The sequence below is a fragment of the Mirounga leonina genome, unplaced genomic scaffold, assembly GCF_011800145.1.
Source record: "Mirounga leonina isolate KUSES-001 unplaced genomic scaffold, KU_Mleo_1.0 Mir_151, whole genome shotgun sequence".
Lineage (NCBI taxonomy): Eukaryota > Metazoa > Chordata > Mammalia > Carnivora > Phocidae > Mirounga > Mirounga leonina.
In genome coordinates, this window is record NW_023270377.1 from 93,045,143 (window position 1) to 93,067,919 (window position 22,777).

General features: G+C 50.2%; 1 protein-coding gene across 1 annotated transcript in view; it reads left to right on the top strand.

The window, feature by feature from the left end:
• TMEM163 (transmembrane protein 163) overlaps positions 1–22,777 on the top strand; it is a 226,354-nt gene that overhangs the window by 201,462 nt on the left and 2,115 nt on the right. Inside the window, exons 6-7 of the mRNA XM_035008154.1 lie at positions 13,195–13,306; positions 21,811–21,952. Coding sequence (XP_034864045.1) covers positions 13,195–13,306; positions 21,811–21,952 — 254 coding nt within the window. The remainder of the gene's footprint in view (positions 1–13,194; positions 13,307–21,810; positions 21,953–22,777) is intronic.

A 22,777-nucleotide genomic window follows, 5' to 3' on the forward strand; every position in this document is an offset into this window, starting at 1 on the left:
TGGCCTCACATTATGGTAATGGACATTATGTACGTTATGATAATGTGCATACAAGCTGAATTATGTAAATATTAGTAATTGTCACCTAAGGATCTCTGAGATAAACTGCTTTTTTAAAAACTGAGTTTTATTGAAATACAGTGTACATACAATAAAATTCACCCGTACAATTTGATGAGTTTTTTTTTTTTAAGAGTTTATTTAAGGGGGGTGGGGAGAGAGAGAGGGACAAGCATACTCCATGCTGAGTGTGGAGCCTGATGTGGGACTTGATCTCAGAATCCCAAGACCATGACCTGAGCTGAAACCAAGAGTCAGACGCTTCACTGACTGAGCCACTCAGGTGCCCCCTGATGCATATAGTCACAGAACTACCAACACCGTGAAAATACAGAGTATTCTGTCAATCTAAAAAGTTCCATCATGTACTTTTGAAGTCATTAATTACCCTCTCTCCCTAACCATTGATCTGCTTTCTGTCAGCATAATTTTCCTTTTCTAGAATGTGATATAAGTGAAATAATAAGTTATTTAATCTCTTGTGTCTGCTTTCTTTCACTTAGTGTAATGCTTTGGCAGTGCAGTCATGCTCTTGCTGAATGTGTCGGTAGCTGATTCTTTTTCACTGCTGAGTAGTATTCCATCGTATGGATACATCACAGTTTCTCCATTTGCCAGTCGTTGGACGTTTGGGGTGTTTTCAGTTTTTTGACTCTGAAAATAATAGCTTAGAACACTGGTGTACAAGTTTCTGTGTGGACAGAAGCTTTTGTTTCTCTTGGTAAATACCAGTGAATTGCTGAGTCCTATGGTAAGTCTACATTTATAAGGAATGGCCGATCTGTTTTTACAAAGTCATATGTATATCATATATATGCTAGCAGTGTATGAGAACTCTAGTCACACCACATCCTCACTGCAGTTGGTCTTATCTCTTTAATTTTACTGATTCTAATGTGTATGTGGGAGTATCTCATAGTGGTTTTGATTTATATCTCCCTGTTGACTGATGATGTTGGCCATCTTTTCATGTGCTTATTTGCTAGTCCTCTATCTTGTATGGTGAAATGTTTGTTCAAATCTGTTCATTTTTAAAAAAACGAGTCATCTTCTTACAGAGTTGTGGAAATTCTACATTCTGGATGCAAATCCTTTAAGAAATATGTTTGTGAATATTTTTTCTTTCATTTTCTTAATAGTGTCTTTCCAGAAGCAAAAGTTTTTAATCCTTTTGGTTAGGTAAAAATGATATCTCTGTGTAGTTTTGGTTTCATTTCTTTTATGAGTTTAAGCATCTTTCATATGTTTAAAATTCATTATCGGGCCACCTGGGTGGCTCAGTCAGTTAAGCATCTGCCTTCGGCTCAGGTCATGATCTCAGGGTCCTGGGACTGAGCCCCGCATGGGGCTCCCTGCTCAGTGGGAGAGCCTGCTTCTTCCTCTGCCCCCTCTCATGTGCTCTTTCTCTCCCAAATAAATAAAATCTTCTAAAAAATTCATTATTTTCTAATTCTCCTTTGCCCATTTTTCTATCAGTTTTTTTTGGCCTTTTTCTTAGAGATTTCTAAGAGCTCTTTATATATTAGGGAGGTTAACCCTTTGTGATAATATTTTTTCCTAGTTTGTATTTGTATATAACATATCCCCTGCATATGTTTTAATTTTATTTGGTCAAGTATTATCAATTGTTTATAGCTTTTGGTTATAGATGGTTATAAAAGGCCTACACCATTACAAGGTCATAAAGAAGCTTGCCAGCATGGATATGGATAATCTCTATCACTTACTGCTAATTCATATTTGTCCTTGGCTTCTGAGTGAGTGGCTGATTTTTTTGAACCTTTTTGCTCTGATCTCCTGCCTATTAAGTAAAGACTGAGCTGTGAGAAATCATGGGGGCCCAGTGCTATTAACAGTGAAAACTGAATACCTAACCAGGAAAAGGCTATCGTTGTTTTTACAGAGTCCATGGTCCAGTAACGTGAGAGATATTTACGAGGCCATAGAGGAGGCACTCTGGTACATTTTACAGCTGGGAACAAATCCAGGTCCTGCCCTTAGCTGAGTGACCCTGGGCAAGTCATTTAGCCTCTGTGCATCGGTTTCTCCACTGCAGAGTCCCATGTGGCTGGGCTATGAGAATTAGCGGAGACATCACTGGTGTGGCTACACTTTGAAAGAAGTCAGTGGTGGGACATTCCTGCTGGGGTTGCAGTTTCTCATCAGTAGCCTTATCTGCTCTGATCCTTGGGAAGGAATCCTCTCAGAAACTCTTTTTTAAATTATAGTTAGGACTGTCTCAGTCAGCTTGGGATGCCATAACAAAAGACCATAGATTTGGTGGCTTAGACAATAGGGATTTATTTCTCATGGTTTCTGGAGACTGGAACTCCAACGTCGAGGTGCCAACAGGAGCGGTATTCGGTGAGGGATCTCTCCTTGGGTTAGAGACAGCTGCCTTCTCACTGGTAGCTCACCTGGCCCTTCCGCGGGGCATGCGGGTAGCGAGGGCAAGAGAAATGTCTTCCCTTAGAAAGGCACAAATCCCATCATGAGGGCCCCTCCTTATGACCTCCTCTGACCCTAATTGCCTCTCAGAGGCCTCGTCTCTAAACCACTGCATTGGGGTTAGGGGCTCAGCGTATGCATTTTAGGGGAACACAAACAGTCCATAGCAGGGACTGATGATGTCTCGAGCTGATGACTGCATCTCGGTGACATTCTGTGGAGAGAGGAGAGCCAGGTGGGCTTGGGTGGGGAAATTACAGAGGGCTTCTAGGATGTTGAAAGCTGGTTTTGGGTGAGGGGGTTGGCAGGCCTGTGCTAGCCTCGGTCCTTCGTGGGCTCTTCTGCAGGGTTTGCTTTCTTCTGAGGCAGATCACTGCAGCACAGCGAGCCAGACCTCCTAGATGCGGGTGAGGCTCTGAGACGGCCGCGGTCTCTGTTCTCCCACACTTCAGGAAGGCAGGCGTTCTTCAGAGCTGCTCCTGGAAGCAGGGGGCGGTTGGTAGAAATAATCCACGGACAGGAAAAGCCCGAGTTTCGCATATTGGCTTCTCCACATTTAAATACAGCATTTACACTGTGCCAGTGTTAGTTGGCAATCTCCTTGGGAGCTTGCCGGGTATAATCTGAAGCCATCCCCCATAAGTGGAGGGCAGGGAGAAACCAAAGAGAGACAGCCCACTCCAGATCGGTAGCTGGCAGGTGTAATACGCATGGGAACTTATTTAGAAGGCTTGTCTTGGGCGGCTGCAAGACAAGTAATTTCTGCCTGCCAGAATCTTAAAAGTTTCTATAGAGGTTATAACTGGGTTCGGTCACATACCTAGTCCGGCCCTCAACACCGCATTTCTGTCTCAAGGCTGTATCCGTGGAGCACCTTCTAGGAGCAGGGCACTGGGGCAAATGGCGCTCACATCCCAAGGACAGAGGAGGGGGTGGGGAGCCTCCAGTTTGTAAGTCAACTGGCAGTCATAGGTTCTTTTTTTCTTTTTTAAGATACATTTATTTATTTTAGAGTGAGCAAGCAGGGGGAGGGGCAGAGGAGGGACAGAGAGAGAATCTTAAGCAGACTCTGCTCTGAGCGCAGAGCCCAATGCGGGCTCAGTCCCACAACCCTGAGATCATGACCTGAGCTGAAACCAAGAGTCTGACCAAATGAGCTTAACCGAATGAGCCACCCAGGTGCCCCCAGGCATGCGTTCTCGATGACCTCCTCCAGCATTTCATCCCTCATGACCGGCTTTTACAATCTTATATGCCCCCTGTTCCACAGTTTTCCTAAGTGGTCAAGCAAGGGGTTTCCTTAGCATGGAGGTGGCTCATTCGGCAGCTGTTGGGCTGCATGGAGGCAGATGCCACAGCAACCGTGCACGCATGTGTAAGAGAGAAAACACGTCAAGACAGTAATTCCCATAATCAGTGACAACTTTTTCCGCCAAGAACCCCATGATCCAAACGATGTATGAAGTCCCCTAGGCTGGGGGTCAGATCACTCAGGGTATTCACTTGTGCCCTCCTGTGATTTAATAAAGATGACACATGAGCAGACTCATCAGATAGGAATATAGAACTTTCTGTTTGGATAGTGGTGCAGTAATAATGTCCAAGGCTATCTGATTTTGGAAGACCGCTTTCTCATTATAGACATTGCAGTAAGGATAGGCCTTTTGGCTGTCATTTAAGGCTTGCTGGGTAGCTATACCCTACCCCTGGCCAACAGAAGGAACAAAGATGACAGTCAAATGGTTGTACCTGGCGGAAACAAAAAATGCCCATCTGGCTTTGAGGAGAGGGAGGTTGGCAACTTTTTTTTTTTTTTTTTTTAAGATTTTATTTATTTATTTGAGATAGAGCATGAGCAGGGGGAGCAGCAGAGGGAGAAAGAGAAGCAGGCTCCCCACTGAGCAGGGAGCCCGATGCAGGGCTTGATCCCAGGACACTGAGATCATGAGCTGAGCCGAAGGCAGACGCTTAACCGACTGAGCCACCCAGGCGCCCCGGGAGGTTGGCAACTTTAGAAACTTGACCGGATTGGGGCACCTGGGTGGCACAGTTGGTTAAACGCTCGACTCTTGATCTCAGGGTTGTGAGATCGAGCCCCACATCGGGCTCTGTGCTTAGCACAGAGTCTACTTGAGACTCTTCCTTTCCCTCTGCCCCTTCTGGTCATGCTCTCTCTAACATAAATAAATAAATCTTAAAAAAAACCCCAGAAAAACAACAAACTGAAGTTGACCTGGTTGTACGTACTATGTGTATTGGCTGGGGGAGGCAGCACCGTCAGGCCTGAGGAGATGGATGCACCGGGGGCCGGATATGGCCGGTCAGGACCCCCACCTTCTCCCCTCTTTCACTGGCTTGTGCTCATTCCGGGTAGTGCATTTCACCGGGTCCAGCGTGCATCAGGGCAATGGGATCCCAGTGGAGATTAATTCCCCCTTATCCAGGAGTTTGAAGTAATTCACCCATCTTGGTGGGACATCCCATTGCAGATCCCTGTAGATAACTCCTTTCCCTGGCGTGATAGGGCTTGGTGTTCTCAGCAGCACAGCATGCTGATCCACAGTGAGAGGGCGTTGGCTGTTGACTGCAGCTTCCATACGTTTACGATGTTGGGGGCCTTGGCAGGGATCCCCGGTCTGGCGTATGCGGTCACAGACCCTCCTGGTTGATCACTTAAATGTATGAAAGCCTGGGACAGTACTTCAGTCCACCCCGTCAAAGTAGTTTTACTTGTTAGTAATTTCATCTGCTGCTTTAATATTCTATTTTTCCTTTCTACCAACTGCTGCTTTTGGGTTCTAGGGTACCTGCATTCCATGTCATGTTCTTTTGCCTCGTCTTATACATCATTACCTTTGAAATGTGACACCCCCCCCATCACTGTTTGTTCAACAAGGGTGTCTATACATGATGCTCGGCTTTTTAAAGCCCCTAATGGTGGCAGCTTGGTTTGCACAGTGGCCTGAGAAAGCTTAGGGCAGGTCAGTGTCCACACAAACCAGGGCATATTTAGAACCTTCACGCAGTGGGAGGGGACAAATATAATCAGTTTGCCATCCTCACCACTCAGGAGCTCTGGTGATCGGCCTCAGACTCCTTTGGCAGTTGCCTTGGGTGTTGAGAACACATATGACATGCTTCGAGCATTAACCAAGTCCCTGTATTTCAAGTGCAGTCTGGCATCCTTGGCAATATGCCACCTCATCTGGGCATTGTGGTGGCGACTCTCTGTACACCCAGTCTTCTGTGTCTATTAAATGGTCAGTTGCTGAGGTTTGTTCTGAAGTAAGGCTTCAGCTTGCTTCCTTTCTTCCTTTCTCCATCCGTCCATCCATCCATTTGTCCAGGGCATCAGCATCTTCATTGCCCTGGGTATCCAATGCTTTATTAGCGAGGCCTGCCTCAGGCCCTTGCAGCCAGACCCAAATGTCCTTCCGTACATCCTGACCCCACAGGGGCCCACTCATGAATCATCCATCCCTTGGCTTCTCAGCCTAGTGGCTGCTGTGGTTCATTCCTCCCCGAGAGGCTCCATCTGGAGGAATGCTATGCGCCGTGTTAGGAGCTGTTGTTCTGCGGGTATATCAGGTTCTGTCCCCTTCCCGAGCCAGGACTAAAATCCTAGGGGCACTCTCTGCTTTGTTGTCTCACCACAGTGTCTGACGCCTACCTTCTGGAGTCATAGACACACCTAACTCAAATGGTAGCCCTGTTTGGGAGAAGCCCAGAGCTTTAATTTGCCTCATTGATATTCTTGCCTTCTCAAAGATGGCTTGCTGCTCTAGTCCATAGTCCCCTAAGTGCCCTTTCTTTACCAGGTGGTATAAAAGACAGGGGCATTGTGCCAGGTGGGGAATATAAGTCCTCTACAAACCCAAATCCCTACCAAGGTTTGCATCTCCTTCGCCCTCCTAAGGGATGAATAGGTTTGCCCCTTACCAATCACAGCTTCTGGGACAATGAGCATCTTATCTGACCAAACAAGACCCTAAACCTTATTGCAACACCTTGGCCTTGAATTTTCTGTGGGTTCGCTGCCCATTTTTTTTTTCCCCTTGCAGATACTCCAGCAAAGCCTGCACAGTGTCCTGTAGCAAAGGTGGTCTTCACATGTTAACATTGTATCACTGATGTCATGGGCCCATTTCACTGATGTGGGGAAGGAAGACACAGGGACAGGTCCACAACACATTGTGGGGCTATGCAGGTGGCCTTGGGGGATACTTGCAATTTTCATTATTGTCCCTTCCACATGAAGGCAAATTGATCTTCGTTATCAGAAACCTTTACTAAGCAAAATCTTTTCCTTGAGTCTCCTTGACGATGAAGCACTTTTGCAAGAACACTTCTTGCCAAAGCATCAGAATAAAACAGTAACTGTCTGTAAACTTAAAAATGGCCATGGTTAAAGATTTGAAGAGAGTTCATTATAATGTAATTAACAAGAGAATTTGGTTATTTCTGTGACATACATTTTATTTATTTATTTATTTTAAAGATTTTATTTATTTATTCATGAGAGACAGAGAGAGAGAGAGAGGCAGAGGGAGAAGCAGGCTCCCAAGGAGCAGGGAGCCCGATGCGGGACTCGATCCCAGGACCCTGGGATCATGACCTGAGCCGAAGGCAGACGCTTAACCATCTGAGCCACCCAGGCGCCCTGTGACATACATTTTAAAATTATGACTATAATATAGCGTTATAATATACTATTATAGCGTTTTACCAGGACTTACCATGTTTTTAGGGATTTCAAATAAATGGGCTCTAAGGAAAGTTTAGCATCATTCATATTTGACAATGTTTCCCATGAAATATAACCTACCAAATAAGCCTAATTATTTCAACATCTTCCTTTCATAAGGAAAGAGAACACATCTTTTGAGATAGTCTGGGGACTCTCTGGAAAATTCCAAAGTTGGTTCATAGTGAAGACTTGATTGAAAATTTGATTTTTGGGAAGCTTGTCAAAAATACCCAAAGGTTTAAAGACACCTGATTAAATAGGTTCACAGGTCACTGTGAAATAATACTTAGTTATCCATTTAATCAAAGTGATAATTAAAGACTTCAAGGGCAAATACAGAAAGTTACCTAGTTGTGAAAAACATACCCCTTTTAATAGAAACTCGGTTTTGTTAAGTAATCAAAGACCTGATAAAGATAACATGAAGCACAGGACATTATTTTGACAAAACACAGAATCTTTGTTTTCTGGGCAGATTACTTAAAAGGTAAAGAAAAACCTTTTATAATCTCATCAAAAAGAAGACCAATAGTCCAAGAAAACTTTGTCCTTTAAGCAGATGAAAGAAAATTATGTTTTAGTTTTACATACGTACATGTTTGATATTAAAGCTTGTTTTAACTTTAAGCTAATTAAATAGGGCTCTTTTTACAGAATAACTTTGGCAATGCCCTCTGGAGGTATAAAAACATCACACACACATAACATAGATCCATAGATCCATAGACACACATAAACATACAGACACAAATAGAGACCCCATACCTTGCATTCTAAAACTTGAGCCCTTGATGAGTAATCTTATGGAGACTGAGGACTAGATATTGGGCAAAGAAGCTCCTCTAGCAGTCTGTATTTAAAAATCCTCTTTCCCCCTTTTCCTCCTCAGTCTCTGTGGGCAGTCTTGTGGTTATCTCCTGGGGTGCTTACATTTCAAAGGCATGATACAGTTTACAACTTAAAGGCACAGAGAAAGAAGGCAAGTTTTCTCCTAGGAGGGTTTTGTTTAATTGCTATTTAAAAATTTCCTTTCTAGGGGCGCCTGGGTGCCTTCGGCTCAGGTCATGATCCCAGGACCCTGGGATCGAGCCCCCCATCGGGCTCCCTGCTTGGCGGGAAGCCTGCTTCTCCCTCTCCCACTCTCCCTGCTTGTGTTCCCTCTCTCACTGTGTCCTTCTCTGTCAAATAAATAAATCTTCTTAAAAAAATTTTCCCTTCTATTAAAAGTTGATGGCATGGGGCTCTTTGGTTTGTTTCCTCACCAATCACCACCAAATCCTCTGCGTTCTCCTCACTTTCCCAGAGATTCCACCGCTTAGCATCCTAACCAGGCTTTGTCGCAGGTACCCAGATCTTCATCCAAGATCCCTTGCACCCCTCCTAGCTTTGCAGAAGGGCACGCTAAGGTCTCCAGCTGATGATCCTGCTCCCCCACCTTGTTGGCCAGCCCCGAAGCCGGCCAAGTAGTGGACGACCATCCGTCCTTCTGTATCCTCAGCTCTTCCTCCAACTCCGGAACCCGAGCTGCAGCCTCTAGTGGGGCCTCAGTGGCCAGCCGAACTGCACACAGTAGAGGCCAGCCCACTGTAGCACCCTTTGTTCTCTTCTGAGCTGCGGTGCGCTGTGCACAGATCTCACACAGGGGTGTTAAAGCATCACCCCTGTTGTCTCATAATAGTCCACAAGCATCTAATAAATGGGCCTCTCCTCCCCACATAGAGGTTGATGACCAACTCGTATGGATGTCTCCTTCCTGGCTGGCTCACCAACTGTTAGTTCACAAGCTCCTTGGGGCTTCCCAGGTGTGATCTGAAATTGGCCCCCATATGTGGAGGGCAGGAAGAGATGGAAGAAGGAGGACGACCACTTCGGATTGGTAGGTGGTAGGTTTTATGAGCAAGTGAATTTATATATGAGGCTTGCTTTGGCTGGCCACAAGATGAGTAGATTTCCATAATCCTGTCCACCCAATCTTGAAAATTTAGCCAGAGATTTTAACTGGGTTCAGTCATATACCCAGTCCAGAGAGCCCCAACGGCACATTTCTCTTTCAAGGCTGTATCGTTGGGGCAGCTTCTGGGAGTGGGGAAGGCAAGTGGAACTCACCTTCCAAGGACAGATTGGGGGATGGGGCTCCTCCAGTTGCCCGGTCCAGCTTGCAGGTCAACCGGCAGTCAGGTCTTCTTGATGGCCTTCTTCAGCAGGTAGGCACTGTTTTAAGTGCCTTGAAGCATCCTTCTGAAGTGGTCTTGCAGGTTCAAGCAGAGAACTGGAACCACTCTAAATGGGAGAGAATAGGGTTTTATTGCTGATTGCAGGGATGAGACTTTACAGGCTGGTGGGGGCTGCAGAAGCATCTGGCAGGCTGTTTGTTGTCCCTGAAGTGAGCAGGGCTGCCTGGAAGGAAGGAAATGGGGCATAGAGTGAAGCAGAGCAAAGACAACGGGAGCCCTGGAGATGGACCGGAACTGCATTTGACCCTCACTGGTGTAGCCTCAGTGGTGTGGGTGATCTGAAGCAGAAGCCTTGACGAGCCAGTGTGGGTCCCACTCACAGTTTTTCTTGTATTTCTTTACATTGCACCATGCATACTTTTTTCTAGGTAATCCGTTCCCGACGTTTCTTTTATAGGAGTGCTTAGCATACTTCGGGGCTCGCCATTAGCACTTAGTGTGGCTGTTTGCTGGGATAAGTTAGTGCATAGATCATGTGCTTGGGCCCTTTAACACAAATTGCTACATTGACTGCACATTATTTGCTTGCCAGGGGCTGCAGGTTATCACACATCCCTACCCCTGTGCAAGAGAGAATTGAGATTTGAGTGCTCGGGTCTGTTTCCCCAGTAAGCAATGGAGTCCAGATGTGAGCAAAGGTCTGCTGGTGCATCACTGCCCTTCAGCCAAGCCCCCTGTCCAGTAGTGAGCTCCCTGGGATAGCAGACCCAGGAGAGGATTGCTAAAGCCATAGTGGCTCTTCTCAAGATGCATAGGGGTACCCCAGCTCCTTGGGACTTAGATGGGGTGAACACAGACTCTCTCTACATCTGGGAATTTAGGGATGAGGGCTTTGCCAACAGATTGAATGGAATCAAGCTTCAGGTGTGGGGGTTGAGCAAAGCAAGAATTCAGTCTCTGAATTTGGGGTCTCAAAGTGCTTGACTATGTCAGTCTCCCAACTTAGGCTTTCTGAATCCTGTCAGCAACTGGGTCTGTGTTGATACATTGCATTATATCCTGTGGGGGCCAACATTCATGATTAGAGGGAGTCCCTGCACAAAGGGAGTTGTGATTTGGAGATCCTTGCCCGCCCTCACCCCTACCCCTACCCCTCGTGGACCCTGCTTTATCATCTCATGCACAGCAGGGACTTAGGATCTGCCAAGAGGCTAGGTCTGGCATAGTCCTTACTGATAATTTGAGGAGGTGAAAATGATAAGAACAGTAGTAATAATAATAATAAAATTCAGTGAGGTGATTATTTTAAAGAACTTTAAAATTTGAAATAATTTTAGATAAAAGAGTCACAAAGACATTACAGAGATTTCCCGTATATCTTTCATCCAGCCTCCCCTGATGTTAAACATCTCATATAGATAATCAGGGCACATTTGCCCGAACTCCGAGATTACTACGCTATTCCTAAAACTCCAGGCTCCACTCCAGTTTTGCCAGATTTTCCACTTAATATTCCTTTTTCCATTCCAGGATCCAGTCCCGGACACCATGTTGCATTTAGTCCTCTGTCTCCATAGTTTTCAATCTGCCACAGTTTCTTGGTTGTTCCTTATCTTTCATGACCTTGACATGTGTGAAGAGTACTGCTCAGGTATTTTGTAGACTGTCCCTCCATGTGGGTTCATTTGGTGTTTTTTCAAGATTCAGATGAGGTTATGGATTCTTGGGTAGAAGAACACCAAGACCTGTTCTTGTCACGTCCTGTCATATCAGGAAGCACATGATATCGGCATAACTCATTAATGGTCCCGTTAATCTTGATTACTTGGCTTAGATCACTTGCCAGGCTTCTCCCCTGCAAAGTTACTGTTTTCCCCTTACCATACCCTACTTGTTAGATACCCATCATGAGCCCAGCCCACACTCAGGGAGGAGGGAATTCAGCTGCCCCTCCTAGAAGAAGGATTAGCAAAGGATCTGGGGACATATGTTAAGACCAACCACCATTGATCAGTATTCTGGGGGAGATGCTCTGATGCTTTGCAGATATCTTGTTTCCAGGGAGGTGATTTTTCAAATGATTTTATTCAGTTTTGAAGCCAGGAAAACAGGCTGTCTTCCTTTTCCCCAGCTTTCTGGCACTAGGTTAGTGAATTTGGGTAATAAGATGCTTAAGGAATCTTACTTCTTTTGTATATGGGATGCTTTATCAGATTTCTGCTGGAAGGTGCATTTTAATATTGGAGAGAATCTGGAGGCTGTGTCTCGTGGGAGCGATGCACGGGGGCTCCAGACTGAGGAGCATGGTGGGCCCTAATGTCATGAGATGGTGATGCTGGCTTTTGCGTATGTGACTCATTCATTTTCTTGCGAAGTTAAGGTAAAAACTTATAGGAAGTGCTAAGATAACAACGTCAATAGCAGACTTTATTTTTAGATGCCTTTTCCGCACCTTGAAGGCTAAATTCGAACTTCTAATTGCCTTGTTTGAATTTAAGGAAAAAACATGGTTATAAGTAGCATCAGCCATGATTGACCCTGTGGCCAATTCAGTAGGCTCTGTGTTGAAGTGTTCTTAGTCCAGTTGGTGTACTTACATGTTCCCGTATTCTCCAACTGCTTTTGAATTATTTATGAAAAACTGCACATAGCATGCACTGTTTTTAGCATTCCACCCAATTACGTTATTGATCAGTGATTGCCAAACATTTTGGCAGAAGTGTGTGAAGGGGCATCTCCTACAGGAAAAAGAATATTTAGTGTCTAAGGGAATATGAATCTGGATTATCTGTTCTTGATCATATTTTCCAATTCCTAGTGACACAGGTAAGTAACTGACCTATGAAAACAAGCAAGATACTCCCACCTGGTGGCAGCATACCCGATTGATGATTTGTTCAGGGAACAAAGCTGGTCTTTTTTTTTTAAATTTTATTTTATTATGTTAGTCACCATACATTACATCATTAGTTTTAGATGTAGTGTTCCATGATTCATTGTTTGCCTATGACACCCAGTGCTCCATTCAATACATGACCTCCTTAATACCCATCACCGGGCTAACCCATCCCCCCCACCCCCTTCCCCTCTAGAACCATCAGTTTGTTTCTCAGAGTCCATAGTCTCTCATGGTTTGTCTCGCCCTCCGATTTCCCCCCCTTCATTTTCCCTTCCTGCTATCTTCTTCTTCTTCTTCTTCTTTTTTTTTTTTAACATTTAATGTATTATTTGTTTCAGAGGTACAGGTCTGTGATTCATCAGTCTTACACAATTCACAGCACTCACCATAGCACATACCCTCCCTAGTGTCGATCACCCAGCCACCCCATCCCTCCCACCCCCCACCACTCCAGCCCCCCTCAGTTTGTTTCCTGAGATTAAGAATTGTTCGTATCAATGAGATCATATGATACTTGTCTTTCTCTGATTGACTTATTTCGCTTAGCATAATGCCCTCTAGTTCCACCCACGTCGTTGCAAATGGCAAGATTTCGGGTTTTTTTTGTTGTTGTTGTTTTTTTGTGGCTGCATAATATTCCATTGTATATATATATACCACATCTTCTTTATCCATTCATCTGTTGATGGAAATCTTGGCTCTTTCCATAGTTTGGCTATTGTGGGCATTGCTGCTATAAACATTGGGGTGCACGTACCCCTTCGGATCACTACATTTGAACAAAGCTGATCTTTAAGGCAAGTGGTTTGCAGATAATCTGTTCTAGCGGGAGGTGAATTGTTGAAATCTGGAACTTTCTCTCCTAGGATGATTTCCTGTTCAGCGTCTCCATTTTAAGTGGGATCCTTTGCAGCATCCTGGCTGTGTTGAAGTTTATGCTGGGGAAGGTTCTGACCAGCAGAGCACTCATAACAGATGGTGAGTAAGGCCAATATGCCTGATCTCTGGGGGGCTGAGCTCACAGTGAGGGAAGATGCTATTCAGTTGCTTGTCCTGCAGAAGAGCTCAACAATTTGGAATCTGTTCCTCACTATCCTCTCATCCCCAGGCTGTTTAATGATTTTCAGGGTTCCCATATCAGGGCAGATGTCTTGTACCCTGGGAATTTAATAAATTTCATGAATCACCTCCACTCTGACCTCTTAACAGGGTGGATCAGGGCTCCCCAGCCTGTGATGTTTGTTAAAAACACAGATTCCAGAGCCTGACCCCCTGAAGATTCTGATTCTGGGAGTTGGAGGTGGAGTCCAGGAAGCCGTAATTATACCAGTGCCCCAGGCTAGGCGGGGCACGCTGAGATTGGGTGCTGCCTCCATGGCCAACCCAAGAGGCCAGGACACAGCGTCACAGGGTCCAGGGGAGATGGACCCTGAAGTGTCTCGCGCTCCTATGTGACCTTTTGACCACCAGCTTCTCCGGCCTTCCTCAAATGCCACTTCCTGCAGCGCCTGCTGGTGGCTTCTGCCCTAACAAGAGAGGGCTGCCTGGGGCCGTGGAGGCCATTTGCCCATATGGAACCAAAGCTTTTTTTTTTTTTTTTTTAAAGATTTTATTTATTCATGAGAGACAGAGAGAGAGAGAGAGAGACAGAGGCAGAGGGAGAAGCAGGCTCCCCGCGGAGCAGGGAGCCCGATGCGGGACTCGATCCCAGGACCCTGGGATCATGACCTGAGCCGAAGGCAGACGCTTAACGACTGAGCCACCCAGGCATCCCGGAACCAAAGCTTTTTAAGCAGCAAAAGCTGTTTAAGACAGTAAAAGGATCGGCGACTGGGACTGAGCCGTCCTCTTCCCTGCTCTGCTTTTAAGCAATGGGAGGCCCAGCCTGGCTCCTCAAGCTCCCAGGTGGACCCAGGGGCAGGGCAGGCCGGGGGAAGGCAGGACCCGGCCGGCATCAGCTCCTGGGTTTGCTGCTCGACAGCACGGTGCTGCAGGAGCACGGGGCCAGCAGAATCCGAACCACCTCTTTCAGGTTTCTGTCCCATTGCTGTGCAGCCTCCTGCCTGGTCCCCAGAAGTGCATTTGCCACTTCGGTAGCCTCTCTGGTGTAAAGGAACTGCTCTCTCCCAGAGCCAGATCTAAAGAGCTCGTGGTTCCGTCGCCTGAGAACGCTGCACGCATGCCTGAGGCCACGGCCTGTGCGTCCTCTGAGGGCTCTGCCAGCCACCGAGACACCGTGGCTTTCCGGGAGGACTGCATTAAGCCACGCCTAGTATAGGGTCCCGTCACACCCCGGCCCGAATGGGTGCCCTTTCCCCTTCGGGGGCAGACCCAGAATCTGAGGAGGAGTGTTCGTTCCCCGTGATCTTTGTGGTCTGGTGTTTTTTAACCCGGGACAGGAAATGCCTCCTTTGGACTTGGAGTCCTCCTGTACCTGGGGATGGACAGCCCAGGGCGCGCTCGGCTGGGAGCTGCAGGCTGGGCGGCATTAGCCGGGTCTGCGTGTGGGTTCTCCAGCCCCCTTCAAGGTCCTGTTCCGTTGCTCTGAGGGACACGGCTCTGCCAGGGCCTGGAGGCCTGAACAGGAAGCAGAGGCCTGGCTGGCCTGTGGCTTCTCCAGCGGCGGTTCCGTGTCTCCTTCCCAGGGACGCAAGGGTCCGGGAGGGCAGGCCTGGGGGAGGCTCCCAGCGGAGAGTACTCACCAGGGGCTCCTCTTTCAGCCTTGCTTTAGGCCCTGAAGACACCAAGCCCCTTGGCCTGCAGAGCATCCACATCTTATCTATTCCCTTGACTGCAGTGGAGACCCAGGAGGTGCACCCCACCCCGCCTCGGCCCCAGAAGCCTGGGTGTGTACCCAGCAGTCAGACCCGCCCCTCCCACCATGAACGTGGGGTCCAGAACAAGGGGCCCCCTGCCTTGACTGCAGTCTTACTTCCTGTTAGATATTCCAGATACTAAGCTTCTGTTCAGGCTTCTGTGTCCTTCTCACCCCCTCCCATTTTATATGGTGTGCGGAGAAGACCATGGTGATAAGTCGGTTTTTTAAATGAGTAACTTTTTTCCTAAAGATTTTATTTATGTGTCAGCACAAGCAGGGGGGACGGCAGGCAGAGGGAGAAGCAGGCCTCCCGCTGAGCAGGGAGCCCGACACAGGGCTCGATCCCAGGACTCCAGGATCATGACCTGAGCTGAAGGCAGACGCTTAACCGACTGAGCCACCCAGGCACCCAAATGAATAACTTCACTTCTGACTCTATAATCTTCACACACAAAACCAGCTACACACAAGCAGTGTTTCCATCACAGTCTTGAACCAGGGAGGAGTCTTTTTTTTTTTTTTTTAAAGATTTTATTTATTTATTTGAGAGAGAGAATGACAGAGAGAGAGCATGAGAGGGAGGAGGGTCAGAGGGAGAAGCAGACTCCCCGCTGAGCAGGGAGCCCGATGCGGGACACGATGCCGGGACTCCAGGATCATGACCCGAGCCGAAGGCAGTCGCTTAACCAACTGAGCCACCCAGGCGCCCCCAGGGAGGAGTCTTGACAAAGGGAAGTGGATGGTTTGAGCGAAAACTGTTCCACCCACAGGCAGAGAGTGGGGGGAGCCATCCTGGGGGTCGTGGTGGGAGAGAGTCTGGGGTATCAGAGGGGCACATGGGATGAGGGGGCACGGCAGATCCTGCCAGACATCGGGTCCATGGTAGGATTCTGGATGTTTTCTTAAATATTTAACCCATGGTGACATGATCAATGTTTTCTAAAGAGCCCTGTGGCCGTCAAGGTGGGAGACAGAGCGGGGGGAAGAAGAGCTGAGGCGGGAGAAGTATGGGGAGCCGTGGGGGTGGCGGGTGGTGGCCTGCACAGTGAGGGCAGAAGGGTGGAGCATGGGGGGGGCACTTGAGGACGTGGCAGCACTATTTGTAAAACGGGCAGGGCTCGGGGTTGAATTGTCACTGGGGGCTGACAAGAGAGACAGACACAGAAGGACAGACAGCACTATCACAAAGAGTAAAGGCAGCGGGGTACCCCATCCCCAAGCCTGTTACCCATTAGGGACCCCCGGGGGGTCGGCAAGCTCCACAGTCCCCTGCTTAGTGGGAGCGCCAATTACAGCCTCCTGCTAAGTGTGTTGTCCGGGCTCCCAGTTTTACTCCTGCTTTGATGAGCAGATGTAGGGAACCGTGTGTAGCTATCTCCTCTCGCTCCTTCCCTCCTTTGGGAGGTGGGGGCGGGATGGGCTTCAGGAGCCATGCCTATCTTTAACGTCGGGGGTCTTCAGAGGGGCTGGCTCTGGAGGGCGTCCCTTGTGGCTGCTGCCCTGGGAATGCCCCTCTCATGGTCTGGCCCTGGGGCTGGGGGCAAGACTCTCTGCAGGAGGGAAGCAAGTTCAGCAAACTGCTTCCCCTGCAGGGAGGGAGGGCAGGCTTTATCGGTCACATGGGGCGGTGGCCCTTCCCACGCGGGAGCTGTGCGTGAACTGGGTCAAGCTGACTCCACCAGCCTTTGTCGCTGGGCTGTGTCCTTACAGCCGGGAAGCAGACCTTCAGAGAAAGGGGGACACCAGGTGTGGGCAAATTCCAGACACTCCCACTCTGTGCCGTGCAGTGTGGTAAATCTTGTCTAACTTGGTTTGGTTGCTTTGAATATTCGGTCAACATGCGATTTTTGCTGTCAGCACTAGGCCAAAGCTGGCTGTGTTATTTAAGGCAGAATGATTTTGCACAAGTGAAGAGTGCCAATCAGACAGAGGGGGATTGTGGAGAGGTCCTGGGAGAAGTTTCGAACCAGGAGCCAGCAGCTGGGCTCCAGAGTGGCCTGCAGCGACAGATGGAAATCTGACTGAGTGGGGGGGGTGGGCCTGGGCTCACTGTCCTCATTCCCCCAAGTTCTGAAACCCCAAGAGGCTGGGATGGTTTTCCAGCACATGAAGAACTTCAATCAGAACTTTCTGCATAAAATGAATGTGCTTAATTATTCAGATCATTCCCTAGTCCTTAAGGCCAGACGGGGAGAGCCTTTAATCAGGAGAGCCTCTGACAGGATACTGCGTTCCTAAACCGACAATAGCATTTACTCTTTACAATAGCTCTGGTTTTAACCAAGGGGACAGGAACAAGCTGTGAGGCTGCGGGGGTGGGGTGGGGGGGTAGCACCCAGAAGTGTGTGACCCACAGGGCTTTGTGTGCTGTGGAGGTGAAGATGGGAGGTCTGGGGCGCAGGGCTGTGAGCTCGGGGTTGCTGTGGGACGACTGGCTGGGAAGGCTGTCCATTCTGAAGGATGTGGCACGGCAGATACAGAATCGTCCCCTAGCCCCTGGGTGCTTGTCCTGCATTCCTGCGCGGGCTTACGAGAGGTGATGAGGTGAAGCTAGCTGTGTCAGGCTCTGTCGCCAGCGAAGGTGAGTGGGGCCAGCTAGTGGGAGCTCTTCCCGGGAACTAGCTGCGTGCAGGGGGTGGGCCCTGCGGAGCAGGGTGACTTGCTGGAGCTGAGCAGACATCTAGTGGCGGGCGGGGGGACTCTCACCTCTCTGCAGCCTCTCCCAGCTCCCCGGCTTCTCCTTCTCTGTGGGGCTCCAGGCCACACACATACCCCCCACCCCCCGCCATGCCCCTGATAAAGGAGGAGCGGGGAGCAAATGATTCCAGGCTGCCCTCGGGCAGTGGCCAGCTCCCCCTTGTCTTCCCCTTGGTTCTAAAATTCCCCCGACACTGAGAATGCCCAAGATGTAAACTCGAGCCCAGGTAGCCTGGGACAGAGTAATGGACTCGGCCAGTGCTTTTGGTGGCCTTCTGAGAAAAGCTGTGTGCTGCAGAGCCTTTGTTTTTTTGTTTTGTTTCCTTTTTAAGAGGACTGTCCTGATTCCATGTATAAAAAAGGCAGGAAGACTCAAGGGACTGCCAGAGGCAAGAGGGTAAATGCCAGCTTCTCAAAATGGGAGAGGGGAAAGAGGATCCTGATGGATCAGAAGACAGGAGGGAGATATGGCCTCCGCTTCTCAGGACCTGCTGTTCCCCTCCTGGGGGAGGTATGGAGGCAGAACCGAGGATGGGATTGCAGAGGACGAAACCATGGGTCGTCAGGGAGAAAGGGCCAGTGTGTTCCGCACGTCGGGGCCGGGGACGGACTTAGCTGGTGCAGAGCTTTCCATGGCGGTGACAAAAGGCTGCAGGTGGGCCATGATGCTTTTAAAACACAGGCTTTAGAAGAGTCTGCTCCAGAGCTGCATGGAGAGTGGCGATTGAAAGGATGCTGAGCCCATTTCTTCCTTGTCCAGAGCTAAGTGAGCATGGAGAAGCCAAAGAAAGCCACCACACAGGGGCCACTCGGGCAAGGGGACGCCAGGAGGCAACACGGGGTGGGAAACCCGCCTGTCCCTCGCCTCCACCTTTAGAGGTGGAAGACTTGGAGATTTGGACCTGGGACTTGGAGCTGGTGAGACACATCTCCGGTGAAGCCAAGGTCACCACTCAGCCTCTCCTCTCTTCTCCTGCTGCCTCTGGGGCACCTAGGGCAAGCTCTTAGGATGGCCCAGCTAGACATGGGAGTGCGGGGAGAGGCCACAGCTGGCAGAGGGCTCACTAGCTCCCAGCTCCCGGCAAGTCCTGGCCTCCCTCTCCCCGAGGTTCCCTGGGCTGGCCGGTGGAGGATGTGGCCCCCAGATGGAAGGAAAGTGGAGATGTCTGCCTTTCCCAGTCCCCACCACTTTTACCCAGGTGAAATTGGGCTGGAAGCCTTTTTCAGGTGTGAACCTTGAACAGCCCTGAGAAGGGAGTGGGGAGGTTGACTTTCCAGGGAGTCTCGGGCTCCAACCTGTAGTTGAGGAGTGAATGGCTCTAAACCTCCTCCCTCAGAGGCAGTCTCTCCAGGGCCCTGGCCACAGACCCTGCCTGGACTGGGAGGCCCGCGGAGCCCTGCAGGGGTGGCTTCCTCTCTCTTGGGTCAGCTCAGCCCAGCCGCTGCTCAGTAGGAGCCCTCTTAGCACAGCCGAAGCCGTGTTCCAGGGCCTCCTTCCCTCCATCTATTAATTCATTAATTAATGTGGTCATCCACTGAGCCCCTGAGAAGTGCCAGCCCGTTCTGGGGCTTGGAATACAGCGAGAGACACAAAAGCCCTGTCCTTAAGCTTATGTCTCCAGCGGGGAAGAAAGAGATGTTTGTAAAAAGAAAAAGAATAAAAATACCACGTTAGGAGGTGAAGAGCTCTGGGGAAGAAACAACAGCAAGAATGAGAAGGTAGGGTGTGCATGGGTTGCAGGGCTCTGAGGGCTCAGCCTGGGAAGGAGGCAGCGTGGGAGACCCCGGGAGGAGCGGTGTGGGCTGACGGGGGCGGGGGGTGAGTCCCGAGGCCGCGGGGGAGACCAGGGGTGGCGGCGGCAGGTGGGGTGTGCTGGGAGCGCAGTGGATGGGAAGGTCAGTGCGTGATGCGGGCGAGGCAGGAGGGGCTGCTCGCGGCAGCTCGGGTCAGCCTTGAAGAGTTGGGATGTGACCCAAAATTGAGCAGCTTTTTTCTTGGAGGCCTTCAGCTGCTGTCTGCGGGGGAGGGAGATGTGGGCAGGGGGGAAGCAGAGCAAGTGCTGAGAGGCTGTTGCAGGAGTATAGTCAAGGGGCAGGTGCCCTGGGGTTGGGTGGTGAGAGGCAGATGGAGTTTGGGAGCAACAGCTGATAAGATCACTTGACAGATGGGTTCGCTTGGGATTGGTGACATTTTGGGTGTGAGAGATGTCAAGGATGGGCTCTTCGATTTTTCGCCTCGGCAGCTAGGTGGATGGCAGCATTTACAGAGAAGGTCGTGAGAGAGTGAGGTGTTTGGGGGCAGAAATTGAGATTTTTGCTTTGAACATGTTCAGTTCGAGATGCTTTTGAGTGGGTCTGCAGCTCAGCAGAGAGGTCGGGCCGAAGAGCAAGTTGAGAGACCCTGGGGTGGGGAGGGCAGGCACTCACCCGGGGGAGGGCGGAGGCAGGGGTGGTGGAGGCGAGTTCCCGCCACTGTGCAGGGGAACCCCCAGGGGAGAGGAGGACCCAGCAGCGAAGACAGGGACGGGATGGCTGGAGTAGAACGAGGACAGCCAGCCATGCGAAGAGCGCAGGTTATGAACCTGGGCAGGTGGCAGCTTGGTCCCTGATGACCTCAGGGCGGTAGCGCTGGAGTGGGAGGGGTGAGGAGAGCGGGAGGTGCACGGGGAGACAGCTCTTGCGGGAGATGTATGAAGGGCAGCAGAGCCGGGGTTGTGGTGGGGGTGCCAGGAGGTCCAGGGAGGAGACTGGGGGGGGTGGGGAGGTGCGGTTTCTCCTAGGGGGATGCCTCAGGAGCGTGAACCGAATTCCAGGAACAGAGGTGAAGGAGTTGGCTACAGGCAGGAACAGCGCTGCAGAAGGGGGGCAGGGGTAGCAGGCAGGGTGGGTGGTGGTTTGGTGTGGGGAAGATGAGGTCGTGTTGTCTGCACCTATGTGCTCTAAGCAGGTCTGGGTCATGGCATCAGCTGAGAGCTGGCATGGGGAGAGGACAGACCTGAGGGAATAGAGGAAGGTCCCAGACAGAGGCCATTGGTCCTTGCTGGCCCAGGTCCAGCTGCTTCCTGTTATTGGGGAGCAGCGTATCAGAGTCCAACCCTGGGTCCCGAGAAAGGGGTCGGACCAGGCTTCACTCGACGCCACCCTCCCCTGCTCTTCATCTAGAACCTCTCTCCTCAGCGTCCAGCCCCCTACGTATGAACATGAGGTGGCTTGGTCCCAGGCCTCGTGCTCGAAGCCGGCACCAACACCTTGGAGGGGAGCAGGTGTAGCTGCCCTGGAACCGCAGGGGGGCCTGTTGCGGGGGAGGTGTGTGGACCCCGAGCGTCTCCCCGGGCCGCTGTCGTGTTGGGGGCAGGCGAGGACTCTTGCGGCTCATACCTGGTGGGCCCCCAGCAGCCATTCTGAGCTATTCTTTCCCATGTGGCCTTTGAAAACTCAGGTCAAATGAAGTGGGGACCCACTGAGGTGCCCTGTGTGGAGAGAGAGGCTGATCAGTACCTCTTGGTGCCAGTCCTGTTTCGATTGCCTTTTCTGCCACCCTGTCGCAAAGTCTTAGACTTAGCATTTCCTTTCCTAGAGAGTGAAAATCCTCAGCTGATGGGAGACTCTGGAGGCCAAGAATGGGGGGTGCAGGGAGAGTCCCCAGCCCCGCCCTCAATCTATGTCACCTTCGGTCATGGCGTTTCACGTCACTCTGCTTGACCTAGCGCTCTCACTGGCCAAGTGGGATCATAATCGGACTTCATAGAGTTGAGAAGATCCCGGCTTGGTCCTTGGCCCTGCCGCCATTTAAGTTGTCCTCGGCGACTTGAATGTCTCCCGTGTGTAGACACTGTCCCGGACCCTGCAGACTCAGCAGGGATGGGAGCCCGGGATGTGGAGGCACGCCTGGCATGTGGGGAGTCTCACAGGTGGTTAAGAAAGTTCTCCTGGCCCTGCCCTCAGCCTCTCCTTGCTCTCTCTCCAGGGTTTAACTCCCTCGTGGGCGGCGTGATGGGCTTCTCCATTCTTCTGAGTGCGGAGGTGTTCAAACATAATGCGGCGGTCTGGTACCTGGATGGCAGCATAGGTGTGCTGATCGGCCTCACCATATTTGCCTACGGGGTCAAGTAAGTTCTCCTTTTGTCCTCGCTTCCCCAGGGGCCACGAGTGCTCCATTTGCCACTCCTGACCGTCACACTTTGCCCCTGTGACCCCTCTGAGCCCGGGTGAGGTCAGGGGACTAGAAATGCCCCCAGCAGGGGCCCAGTGTTTTTGAGGTGGGCAGTCTTTTACTCACTCTGTGGTCTTCCTTTTGTGCGTGAAGCTTTGTGCCCCTTCCTTTCTCTCTTCCGAGGATCATAATGACACACTGGGGAGGCACGTTTGTGTGGTGTCCTCACAGGTCAAGCTCCTCCTGCCCAGCAGCACCACTCCGCCAGACCCCACTTAGGGAATTTTCTCCAAAAGGGACGAGTCACTGCAGAACGGCCCCACTTGAGGCTAAACCCAGCCTGAGTCCTCTCACTGAAGCAGTGCTGTGCAATCACTGACTGCTCCAGCGTCCAGGCTGGGGTCGGCCTTCGAGAGCCCTTTCGGAAAGGCACTGAGGTTTTAATTGTTAAAGCGCTCCCTGCCTCCCGAGAGGATAGCTGTAGTAAGAAAGATGCACGATCAGGGGTGGCCAGGATGAGGGCAAAGGGGAACCCTCATACGTTGCTGGTGGGAATGTACAATGGGACGGCTGCTGTGGAGACCCGAGAGTAGCTCCTCACCGTGTTCAACGTTGGAGTTCCCACTTGACCCAGCAGGTGTCACTCCGGAGAAATGAACACACACATCCACGTAATGACTCATGCACGAGTGATCACAGCAGCATTACTGATGGTAGGCAAAAGGCAGACACAACCCAAATGTCTGTTAAATTGGTGAATGGAGCAATGTAGTAGAGCCGT